Below are 12,707 nucleotides of genomic sequence, written 5' to 3'. Positions count from 1 at the left end.
TTGCAGAAGCCAACCTCTAAGGGCCTCTGGGATTGGCCACCCCAACTCTCCCACACCAGTCCTCCACTCTAGATTGGACCAGGACTGTCCGTCCTCTCTCTTCCTCCCTCTCTCTCCTTCCAAATCCGGCCCATTCAGCAAATTCTCATGGCTGCAGTGCTCACACTCTGGCTCATCCCCACCACACCCTCCCCTGAGCTCCTGCGGCCAGGCCACTTGCTGTGCCAATAGTCTCCTGAGTATCTTTGACTTCTGAGATTGGAAGTACCTAGAGGGCAAGGACTTTAATCTCCCACAAAACTTAGGTCAGTGCTAGGCTCCCAAGGGGCACTGGGGGCCACGTGGAATGCTGATCTTTCTGATAACCTCCTAGCATCACCTCAGAGCTCTCCACCTGCGGAAAGGTCTGAGTGTGGTAGGTCCTGGTGTGGCTAAGTCCACCAAGGTTACTGCCATGGACAGGTCACTGCAGAAGGAGAGGAGATGTGGGGAGCTTTCCCAAAATGACTAAGAACCAGAGAGTGGCTTTTAGTTTCCAGAGAGACTGGGTGAGGGGAGGGGGGAACCAGTAGGGGATGAGGTCCATGGGAGTCCATCATCATGCTGGTGGAGAAGCCCACGCGGAATATCGAGGACGTGGATCAAGGGGGAAACCCCCCAAACCTCATAGATGCCATGTTTCCCATCTTTCCTCCAATTTCGGCTTGCCTCCGGATTCGCAGCCCCGGGACAGATTCTTGCGGGACCTCGGGCGGCGCCCAGTGCTGCTGTGGACAGCTCATTCCGCGGCGGTGGCAGCGGCGGCGCCGGGCGAGTCCCCGGCGCCGCCAGGGGGCGAGTAGGGTGCCCGCCGGCTCTCGGAGCGCCGGGCGCGCGGGCGCTGCCCTCCGGGAGGCCAGGCCGGGAAAGGCGCGCCCGCCAGGACCGCCTCTACCGCCGCCGCTGCCGCAGCCTGCCCCGGCCGCTACGTCCAGCCCCGCCCTCTGGCCCGTTCGGCCGCTCTGGGGGCCCCAGGGCTGGGCCGGGCGCAGCCGCTGGGCGCCCTCACAGGTGATGGGGCAGCCAGCGCGCCCGACTCGGCGCGCCACCGGGCTTTGCAGGGCAGACACCCCGCGCTCCCTTCCCGCCCCTCCGCCGCGCTCTTGGCAGCCCGGGCTCTGCTCTCGCGGCCGCCCGGGTTGCCTGGCCGGTGACTGAGTAGGCCGCACCCTGGGCACAGCAAATGGAGGACGCTGGCATTTGAGAGGGGAACGAGGGAGGACGCAGCTCGGCTCCCAGCGTTCTCCCGGGCCCTCCGAAGCGGCCGCGGGCAGTGCGCTGGCGGGTCTCTGCGCCCTGGGGTTCTGGCCGCCCGGGTGCCGGGTGAGGGACCTAGCGCGAGGCCGGCAGGCGCGCACGCTGCGCACTTGCACCTGTTGGAGAGGGCCTCAACCTGCGCGGCCGGAGCGGACCTCCCAGATAGACGCCACCCCGGCTGCGGTCACCTCCCGAAGCGGCCGCATTTGGCTTTAGGAAAATAAAACCAAAAAGTGGGTTTATAGTTGCACACGTCGACTCCCCTATGGGACAGCCAGTGAAGACCATATTTTGGTAAGTCTGTGGGCTGCAGCCTGAGACCCTCCCCGCTCCACGGGTCAGGAAGAAGACCTGCCTCCTCCCGACCCCCCACACACGACCTGGACCTTGGCACTGCTGAGGATCTTTAGTCTTTTTTTTTTTCCCCCTAAACATTTTAATCTCTGCTCTCGGTGTGGGGACCGAACTCACAACCCTAAGATCAAGAGTTGTAGGCACCACAGATTGAGGAACCAGGCGCCCCTGGGTCTTTCCTCTGGATGAGACGCTGTTTACATAGAAAAGGAGTCCATTCTCTGGGACCCAAGTCAGGCTTTATCAGAACATGTCAGGCCCGCCAGAGTTGGCAAACGTGTGTGTGTTTGTGTGTATCCTCTTGGTGTCCACTCACTAGCCTGCATCCATTTTGGATAAATATTTTTATCACTGAATGAAAGAAAGTCAAGTTTATGTTTCATTTCAAAGGAAGTCTTTGAAGCAGTACCTCCTATTTGTTTATTTATTTAGGAGGGGGAAGGGCAGAGGGAGAGAGAGTATCAGGCTGACTCCACAGAGGGCTGGAGACCAGAAATGGTGGGGAAGAGTCTGTAGCTTAAAGGACTGAGCCACTCAGGTATCCCTGAAATAGTACCTCTCTACTTGCCTGCTAGTCAGTCACTCACATTTTGGTTCAGTTTGGTTTGATGTGGAGCTTTCTGCAACCCTCAAAGTAGGAATAAAAGATTAAGTGATGTCCCAATCCGCACATAAACTCTGGTTTCAAATTTTGCCATTGAGCCCTGATTTCCACAGCAGGAGTGCCAGGCTGTGCCTGTCAGTCTGTATTCTGATTCTTGTTGGTCAGCCATCCTAATAGTACCACCTCCTAAACTCACAGTCCATAGGGGAGACAGACTATCAAGTAGAGAATTACAATCCATGATCAAGAGAATCACAGGCTCCTTTAAACACATGTAAAGAGGGTCAGGAGGAATTCTAAGGGCAGCAAGAGGTGCCAGAATGGGACATAGACCTGGCAGAATCAGGTATGGTGCTCACCTTCCTCCCAAAACATGACCCCAGAGCCTCTAGAAGGCTCTTCCCTATACCCTGACCTTCACCCGCACACCCGGGGGACCTCCCAGCCCTTGCACACAGCTCAGTCTCTGAGGATGCCAGGCACCTTTCCTTGGCCACGTGGGGCCCCACATGGCCACTGACTCAAGTTTCCAGGCCAGTAGGTGGGGCTCCAGGATGTGGGGCTGCTGGGTCCCAGCCTCCTGAGCTCCATCTGAGGAGCTGGTTTTGGGGCATTTAATAAAAGAACCCCACGTTCCACTCCACATTCTGGGCTGCGTTGGGGTGGGACAGGCTACCATGCCTCGGGGTCAGGACTGCACTGCCCAGAGAGCCAGGGTGCCCCCTTGGGAACCCCACTACCACAACAAAGAGGCCAGAGACAGCCCCTTTGTGGCTCGTCCCACCTCCAAACTGGCTCAAAGAAGGCTGAGGATCCCTCTGCCCCCACTGAATGGCAGTGGGGATCCTAGTGCCACCCATGGCTGGTGGCTGGGGGATGGGTCCTGTCCACTGTGGGGAGCTTGACTTGGGCCTCAGCCTTAAGGGACACCTATGTGGCCAGGACCACCAGCCAACCCACATCCTTGGGCATAGCCTCTCTCTCGTCCTCCTTGGTCTCCTCAGGGGAGCTTGACTGCGAATGCCAGGGTCCCTCAGCTGACACCCACATGCCACAGGGACAGGCTAGCCAGCAGCAACCTCTAGTACCTGAGGGGGGCCTAGACCCTCAGGCTGTTGTGTCCTCTGCATTTTGCTTCCTTTTGTCTTTACAGATGTGGATGAGCCCAATATGTGTGTCTTCGGGGGCCGGTGTAACCCCATGTGCTGCTGCTTGTTGTGAGGCCAAAGCCTGAGACCTCGGGGGATACTTGACGTCCCTGCTTTTCTTCGTGGCGCAGGCCATTAGGGAAGCGGGTCTCTCAGCCTCCACTCTGCCAGCTGCTCCAAATTCACAGTGGCTGAAAAGCTAAGGCCTCCCAGCAGAGGGTAAGGGGCCCCTTGTGCTGCTGGTGTCATTGTCCACGACTCATCACCATGGCAAGAGAAGTTGGAGACTCCCTGTTGCAAAGGCAGAAGTGTGGCACCAAGCAAAGGTGGTATCCCTGTGATCATTTTTCTGGCCAGGCCTGCATCCCAGCCCACTCTCGAGCCACCACAGTGCCCTGTGGCCTTCAGACCAGGGCCCCTGGCTCATTGTGGCGGAGCTGCCCAGCTGAGCATTTTATAGAAGAGTTTCCCACATGCAGAAAATGCACCAAGGCCTCCGTGAGCTTTTGAACACAGAAGAGGTAAAGACAACAGCAGGACCACCAGGAGCTCCCAGCAAGGGGTGGGTACAGAAAAGGAGAGTGCCCCTGCTTTAGAGCCTGGTGGGCCCTCTCCACTCACTTCAGGTAACTGAGCTCGTCTTCAGGGTATTATAAATGTTCAACAGTTTCTGACTCTCTTAGGTTGGACAACATTAAAGTCTCCTGGGTAGATGCTAGGGACACACATAATAATAATACCACCATTTATTATTCTCTTAATGTGTGCACTCCAAGCTGAATGAATTCTGTGAATTTTCCCGTTCAGTCCTTACAGCTTTCTAAGAGACATATGCTGTCGTTCTCCCCATTTCACAGCTTAGGAAACTGAGGCTCGGAGAAATGAAGTCACTAACCCCAGGTCTCACTTGGATAGTTAGGATTAAAACAGATGCCTGTTTGTCTCCAGGGTTCGTACCTTCCATCCCTCCTCCTACTATCCCCTAAGGCCCTGAGCTGGGGGAGGGAGGGACAGTAGAGAGGAGGCCATGCTGGCGGCCACCCTTGGTCAAGTTCATCCTGCCTCCACACAGGTTGTCTTTCTGGTCTTGGGGACTGTGGCCTGATGGTAGGCAAAGAGGCCTCCAGATATCATGGCAGGGAGGTGGCGGCTCACCCATATTTCTGGTGGCTGAGCTCCCCTGCTGCTTGGGCTAACTGATTCTGCCCCCCACCTTGAGCCCAGACAGTAATTTCCCAGACCCTGGCCCCTCGCCCCTAGCAGGCAGGCAGTCATGAGATTGGGGACTCACCCATAAGGTCAGAGATGCCAAATAAAAGTGGGCGGAGAACCTGCCATGGAACCCACTTGTTTGTCCCTTGTGACCAGGAGCATGCCTGGACTCCCCTGCCACGTGTCCCAGAGCTGCCCTGGCTTCTGCACTGGGGGAAGGTGTGGCCCTACGGAGAGGGTAGGCTGGGCATGAGGGGTACAGAACTGCTCCACTTAGGGTGCTCTCTCCTCCCCAGAAGGGATCATGAACCTTTGGGAAAGAGAATCACCCCTGGTCCAGAGTCGCCACTGGGAGGGAAGGAGCTCTTTCTGGGGATTATTACATTCAGTCCTTAAAGTGACACAAAGAAGGTGCTGGATGATCCATTTTACAGAAGAGGAAAGCTGCGGCAGACCCCCACAGTGGGCATGTCGCCCTATGGTCCACTCTGCTGCACCACCTCCTCACCCCTTACTAGGACAGTGTGGGGGGGGGGAGGGTTGAGGGTAAGAGAAAGGGAACCTCAAATCCAGGATTCTGGGGAGAGGCCAAAGTCACCCTGGCTATCACCCCCACATGCACAATGAACTGTGAACTCCTAAAGCCCAAATGAGGTTGATCACCACTCACTGACCGAGTCCAACGGAGCCCCCTCCACAGGCCCAGCAGTGGCACCAGCCCTGTCCTCAGGCAAAAGGCAGTGGTGAGAGGGAACAGGTACTTTACAAAGCACTACTCCGGAGACAGCTGGCCAGCCCAGCCTGGGACAGGAAAGGGTCAGGAGGGTGTCCTGGAGGAGGGTCCTAAAGAAAGAGCAGGAATTAAATTAGTGAGACCAAAGTGATCACCAGTGGGGGTGGGCAGATCATAGGAGCAAGGACCAGGGAAGCTTAAGTCCTTTGAGGTTGCCAAGAAATGGGGATGAGGTGGGCAGAGGCAAGAGGAGAGGGCTGTGAGTGGGCAGGCCAGAAATCACAGACCCTAAAGGCAGGGCTTGTGGGTTTCCAAGCCTGAGGAACCTGGGACAGCCAGACACCTTCCCACAGTTTCCCCACGGACATTGCTGTGAACCGGACCGGGAACATTTCAGCGTAATCGATCCTCAGATCAGCAAGTTCCAGAGGCTCCACACACTGGGGCCAACTTCCCCCACTCCCCACCCCCACTCCCCAGAGCTTGCCTGTTCCTTGCGCTGGCCAGCTGGAGTTCGGGCTTCCAGGTCCTCTGAGATTCCTCCAGACCCTCAGAAGGCTCTGGAGCCCCAGTTTTCCCTCTCCAGTTTCTGGGGGGAACTGGGTAGGAATGGAGAGGAGAGGAATGGGAGTAGAGTCAAAGGCCCCACCTGCAGGAGGAGCCAAAATATCCTGCCTGAAGAACAGGACTTGGGCATGAGCAGGTTCTCAAGAGGCCCCTGCTCAGGCTGATATTTCTAGAAAGGGCCAAAGGGCAGGACTTCAGTCCCAACCTAAGCGCAAGCCAGCACTGCAGCCCTCCACCAGTCCAGCCCTGGCCTGCTCTCAGGGAACATGGAAGGGAGGACAGAGACAAGGACATGAAGCCACAGACCCCAGCCCTGGAAATGGGGTGTTGGTCAGCCAACTGGACAGCAGACTCTGCTTTCAGTTAATAATTTTTATTTCCTTGTGAAAGATTCTATTCTTTTATTAACAGTGCCATGCTTTGAAAGCAGCCCTTTCCGTAAAAGGGTTGCAGGTTGTGGGGACAGGTATCTTAAGTACGCTACCTAATGTCACCAATTTCTGCCTGAGATTAAAAAGACAGAGACGGCTCCTTTCCTCTTTATAGATTGGAGATCTTCCTCTGTCCCCACCCCCCACCAGCTCCCTTTTTCTCCCCTCTTAATCCCTCAAACCCAGAAGCTGGCAAAAGTTAAAGAATCAGTGAGAGAGAAGAGAGATTAGGCTGCCTCAGAAGAATGGGTCCCTACCCCACCTCACAGGCTGGCTGGGGTAAGTAGGGGAGGGAGGCTGGGGTGAGTTTGGGGGGGGCGTGATTCCCCTCTGCAGGACCTGTGAGCTTCCTGCATCAGGCTCAAGGACCTGGTGTCCTTATCAGAAGACTGGGCAGGGAGGAAACCTCACCTAGCTGACCACCGCCCCCAATCTGGGGGCCAGCCAAACTGTCTGACTCTGGGTGGCCTTACCTCCAAGCCATCATCAGCGACGGTGGTGGGAGCCACCACAGTAGCCACAGCAAAGAAGATCAGATCATTTGCCATTCATTCCTTTTAAATCCTCACAAACCTTGTGAGCATTTAATGAACCCCATTTTACAGACAAGGCCACTGAGGCTCAGAAGAGTTCAGTGACCTCCCAAAGCTACACAGTTTCTAAGTGCCAGTTTCTAAGTGGTCACACGTGGTCTGACCAACTTCAAAACCTCTAGAGGGTGGATGAAGCTGGATCAACACCACTCTTGCCCTACCACACCCACTAACCCCCAAACACAAGGCCTCACAGGGCAGCATCTTCTGCGCTCTGAGCCCTATCTGGCCTCTGCTTATTTTATTTTATTTTATTTTATTTTATTTTATTTTATTTTATTTTATTTTATTTTCTGGGCTCTGCTTATCTTGAGCCTAGTTCTGCCCCAGGTCCTGGCCCACCCTTCCAGAGCTGGGCGGGCGGGGGCCGAAGCAGGCTGGGCTCAAGATGTTTCTACCGCTCCCCTACCCTCAATGCCCCCAGCCCCACAGTTGTTTAAAACACACAGGACGCCAAGATCTTATCTGTCTTATCCTTGCTCATTGTGCTTGTAACACACTTGGCACATGTCTCCAAAGCAAGGGCTACTCGGGTGCTTCATGGGGAAGGGCCCAATGGCACAGTCCATGCGGCCTAGCACGTGGGAAGGGGCCTGAGCTCCGCTTGGCCCGCTGACTGGGCCCAGCCTGGCCAGCATCAGCGTCACACGCACGTCAGAGTAGCCATGGTCACTTTTGTTAGTTGAGATTACTGCACTTGGCCCGGAAAAAGAGAAAAGGGAAGGGGCCCAACCCAACGGGCCAAAGTGGGTGAGGGAGGGGGCACCACAAATCCTGGGAGCAGAGTTGAGCAGAGATCTGTGGCTAGGGCTGGCAGGATGGCATGCCGGGGTTCTGGAGGTAGCCTCAGCACCCACCTGCCCCAGGGGTTCTCGCCCTGCCTCCCCATTGCTTCCTGCTCTGACCCCACCATGCTTGGGGCCCCAGAGAACCCCTTCCCCACCTCCCAAGAACACAGGCTTTGGAGTGAAAGGAACCTGGGTTTGGATCCTGAGACTGGAAGCTAGCTACTTAATCTCTGTGGGTCACAGGTTCCTGGTTTCCCAACTGGCATAACCTTGTGATAAAGGGGCTTATGAAAAAGTGGATAACAATAATGCCTGTGTTTATTAAGTGCCCACTGTGGGCCAGGAGAGTTCCCATATTATCTTCCTCAATCCTCAAAACCATCCTAGGAGGGTTGGTACCATTCTTATTGCGCCCATGTTATAGGCAGGGAGACTGAAGTTGAGGTTAGGTAATTGGCCAGAGCTGGTGAGACAGGTGGGCTAGGCCCCCAGAGTCCATGCCTCAGCTCTCACGATGTGCCAGTGGCTGCTGTGTGAGGGTGGTCAGAGCCCTCGGCTCCCCCGCTTGCCCACTGTGCAGAGGGGCTGCCAGACTCCCCGTGGCAGCCAGGGATGCTGGCCTCATGCTAGCACACTGCCCAGGCTCCCCCCTCATAGGCCCTTCTGACTCTGTGGAAGGCCTTTCCAGATCACCTCCCTGAAAGGCTCTTCCTCCTTCCTCAGGGCTAGGGCTGGGAATCTGATATGGTGTGGGGCCGTCCTCCATTGACACAAGGGAAGGGCAGCCCATCTCAGAAGGAGCCTGTGTTATTGGGGTATGTTTGTTTGTTTGTTAAGATTTTATTTATTTATTCATGATACAGAGAGAGGGGGGCACAGGGGGAGAAGCAGACTCCCCACTGAGCAGGGAGCCTGATTGGAACTTGATTCCCAAGACCCCAGGATCGTGACCTGAGCGAAGGCAGAGGCTTAACCAGCTGAGTCCTCCAGGCGCCCAACGGTACATTTGTTTTTAATCTACTCCTTCCAACCACTTGCCTGGCCTAGGACGGGCCTGGTGTTCCAGTGTAACTGGATCAATCCCGGAAGGGGCTGATTTAAGGGGAGTGGGAGGAAAGGGGTCTTCATTCCCACGCTTCCCATCCCAACTCACGAATCACTTCCTGAGGGGATGGCTCAGGCCAGGCCCTTCCTTGCCCTGTCCCCTTATTGCAGAGCTGGGTGTGGCTTTGATCACCATCTCCCCTCCCATTCAGGACTGGGTGCTTCTTGAGGGCAGAGACAAGTTAGCTTTGCTCATCACTGCCCCTAGGGCCTGGCGCGCAGGCCTCCCGTGTAAGGTAAACAACGGCCTGCCTGGACCCACAGAGTCCTGGGGAGGCTGAGAGGCAGCAAGAGGTTGTCAGTCAATCAACCAATTAACCAACTGATGAACCCAGGTTTTAGAGGCAGTCAGTTTCACCTGCTGTGATTTATGTAGCAAATAGGTTTCCCTCAGTTTTCTCGCCATCAAGGAAAAGAGCTTCAGCCCACGGCCATTTTGCCATTTGCTGAGAGAAAAGCCCCTGAGTTTCCAGATCTCAGCGACCTCAGAGTAAAACGTGAAGGGAAAGTATAGCCTGACTTAGTTTTGTGGATAAAACGGAAGGGCACGGTCCCCCACGCCCTGATCCGTGATTGAGCTGCTGGCCTCCGGCCTTGCTCCCCGCCCTCGGAAGTGTGGTGTTCTGTCGCCACCTGCTGGACATAACAGACCATGCAGGAGGAGGCCAAGCTCCCCCGTCTGGGGTAGGACTCGGAATGCGGCTGCCCTCCCGCGGGGGCCGAAAAAGAGGCAGTGGGTTTAGGTGACTTCCTGGCAAGGGGCGGGGCTGAGAAGGAGCGCGGGTGGATGGGGAACTGCTGCTTGAAAGTCAACTGACTGGAGACCGACAATGGCCCCATTGTGTCCGGGGCCTTGACCTTGATTTCCTGCCACTCTCATCTCTGGCGTGGCATCACCCGGGTCTGATTGGCCAGGAGTCCACTCCGTGACAGTGGGCGGGCCCTGGGGCTGGAACCCAGGAGCCTCTGGCTCCCCAGAGGCCAAGACAGGATAGCCTGGAGCCTGGCGCAGTACCCCTAGGGAAGCCCAGGAAAAGGGGACTCCGCTCAGAAGTCCTTTCCTACTCCCTCTGCACCATCAGGTGTGGGGGGCCCAGAGCTGCCGGCTCCCGTGGATAAGCGTGGCGCCGAGTGGGGGTGCAGGGTTAAGGACTGAGAGCTGCCCTCTGAGAGACCCTGCCCGAAATTAGTTATGGGATCTTCGGACTAGGCCTTTAAAACCTCCCACATTTTTTTTTTTTTTTTTTTGCTGTTGTTTAAGTACACACCCACGGGTACCATTCCCATTGTAAAAAATATTACACAATACAATAAGAGGCTTAAGCTTTCCCCCTTTGTCACACTCACCAGCCTCCTCAGGTAACTACTATTGTTAGTTTCGCCAGCGTCCCTCCTGACCTCGTTCAATGTACATGAATCTGTACATGTGAAAATATGTTTATGAGTTTGTGTATGGACTCTCTGGGCCTCCATTTTCTTTTCTTTTCTAAGATTTTATTTATTTATTTGACAGAGAGATCACAGGTAGGCAGAGAGGCAGGCAGAGAGAGGGAGAAGCAGGCTCCCCAGGACCCTGAGACCACAGCCTGAGCAGAAGGCAGAGGCTTTAACCCACTGAGCCACCCAGGTGCCCCATGGGCCTCCATTTTGTAACGTGAAAATGGGAATGAAAATAATAGGAAAGCTACCTGAGGTCACTCATAAGGAGTGTTTAGCTCAGCACCTGGCACAGTGTTGGTGACTATCATCTCCGTTACCATCTTTGTTGTCATTATCATCAGGCCTCAGACCCTGTGCTGAGGTCTGGATAGAAGCCCTTTCTCACCCTGAAGCCTGCTCTTCCCCCTCCTCTTCCCTTCTGACAAACTGTGATAAAAATCTGTGTTCCCTAATGCCTGTGTTTTTTCAAAGCTAGAAGGAGCAGCTGGTGTTTTCCGCACGTTCTTCCCTGCCCTTCGCTTCCTTCACCCCCACTCCTCCCCTCGCCTTCCATATTTGACCTAGACGCAACATTCACCCCACAGCAGGGAGAACACGCCATTCTGGACCAGTGGAAGAGACTTCCACTGCCCAAACGGTGCTGCAGAACCCACAGTGACTCTACATGAAAGCTGTCCCCTGGGCAGCAGTAGGGGGGTGGGAGGCTCAAGAGGACGGGCTCTCCGTGAAAGGCCACTTACCTAAGTGCAGGGTCAGCAGGCTGAGCACCCCAGGATATGGCCAAGGGCAAGTCCCTTCACCTCCTGGAACCTCAGCTCACTCACCTGTACAATGGGCTCATAGAGTAGTCATCACATTCAATTGCTGTAAGAGTAACACGGCACCATAAAGGGCCCTGGCACTGAGAAAGCTCAATGGTAGTTGTTATTATGTTGGAAAATAACATGTCATGTTTGTTTAGCATGTTAGTCTTGCCAAGGGAATTGATAAGTTCTTCCTTCTTTTTAAAAGGAGCTAGTCCGGAGAAGGAAGTTTGGTTTTGACTGACAAGTCTCAAGAGAAAGGGAAATTCCTTTACCTCCCCTTCTGTAGGAGCATTCACTTGTCACTTCCTGGAGCTGTTGCTGGTCCCTGAAATGGCCCACAGAGCTCCTTCCAGCCAGAGAGCACCAGCACGCAGGACACTGAAGGACTTCGCTGCTCCTGGAGATGCTAGAGTAAAATGTCAAGCCCATGTGAGTAAGATGAAGCCACATCACCCATCAGGCAGTGACCCTGTGCCAAGCTTGTGTCACACCACACTGCCCAGCTCCTGGTCCCTGTGGTGCAAGGGCTTTATCCAGGAAAAAACTCACTGTACATATGAGCACATATTTATTCAGTGCTTAGTTGATGCCAACTGTGTCATAAGCACAACGAACAAGTCCAGGACAGAGAAGATCTTGCCCTCATGTAGCTTGCTTTTTTAATGGTTCCGCACTGTTTTGTTTTTTCCAGGTGTAATTTACATGCATTAAAATCACTTTTTTTTTTAGCACAAAGTCTATGAGTTTTGACAAACAGAGTCACGTAACCATCATCATTGCAATCAAAATAGGGAATATGTTCATCACCTCCTGAATTTTCTCTTGCTCTTTAGTGACCATCCACCCCCCTGCTCCCATCCCCAGCAACTGGCACTCACTGTTCCCATCGCTGTCCTTACAGTTTTAACTTCTACAAAATGGAATCTTTCAGTAGGTAGCCTTTTGAATCTGGCTTCTCTACTTACCACGATGGACTTTGTTGTTGTTCTTTCGCGCTGTTTAAAAAGATTTTATTTATTTATTTGTAGAGAGAAAAAGAGAGAGCACAAGCAGGGGGAGCAGCAGGCAGAGGGAGAAGCAGGCTCCCCACTGAGCAAGGAGCTCCATTTGGGACTCGATCCCCGGACCCTGGGATCATGACCTGAGCCAACGGCAGGCACTTAATGACTCAGCCACCCAGGTGCCCCCTTACCATGATGTTTTGAGGTTCACCCAGATTGCTGTACCTGTCCGCAGTTCTTGCCTTTTTTTTTTCTTTCAACTTCTTATTACTAAAATGTTCAAATGTAAAATTTAAATAATACAGTGGACACCCATAAACCTATTACCTACATTCAGCATTTGTTTCCATTTTGCTGTCTTTTAAAATGATGTATATACACAAGCATATATTTGCTGCACCATTGGAAGCACATGGTAGACCTTGACACTGCCCCTCTAATGCTTCACATGGATTACCCAAGAGTGAGGACAACTGAGAAGCATGTCCCACTGAGAAAGGCGACTACAATTCTCAAGTGCCATCTACTACCCACCCATTTGCAAATGTTCCCTATTTCAAAAAAAAAAAAAAACAAACACCTCTTTTTAAACTTTTTACCCACCTGTCAGAGTTTTGTTTCTAAGTTTTT

The 12,707-nt window shown here is 54.0% G+C and overlaps 1 protein-coding gene across 1 annotated transcript; it reads left to right on the top strand.

Moving 5' to 3' along the window:
- Positions 1-498: 498 nt before the first annotated feature.
- LOC116586478 (translation initiation factor IF-2-like) lies at positions 499-4,748 on the top strand. The gene is made up of 2 exons (XM_032336517.1): positions 499-1,590; positions 3,408-4,748. The coding sequence occupies exon 1, from the start codon at positions 601-603 to the stop codon at positions 1,195-1,197; it is 597 nt and encodes a 198-aa protein (XP_032192408.1). The 5' UTR covers positions 499-600; the 3' UTR covers positions 1,198-1,590; positions 3,408-4,748.
- Positions 4,749-12,707: the final 7,959 nt, after the last annotated feature.

This window comes from Mustela erminea, chromosome 3, assembly GCF_009829155.1.
Source record: "Mustela erminea isolate mMusErm1 chromosome 3, mMusErm1.Pri, whole genome shotgun sequence".
Classification (NCBI taxonomy): Eukaryota; Metazoa; Chordata; class Mammalia; order Carnivora; family Mustelidae; genus Mustela; species Mustela erminea.
This window is presented reverse-complemented; position numbering and strand designations above follow the sequence as displayed.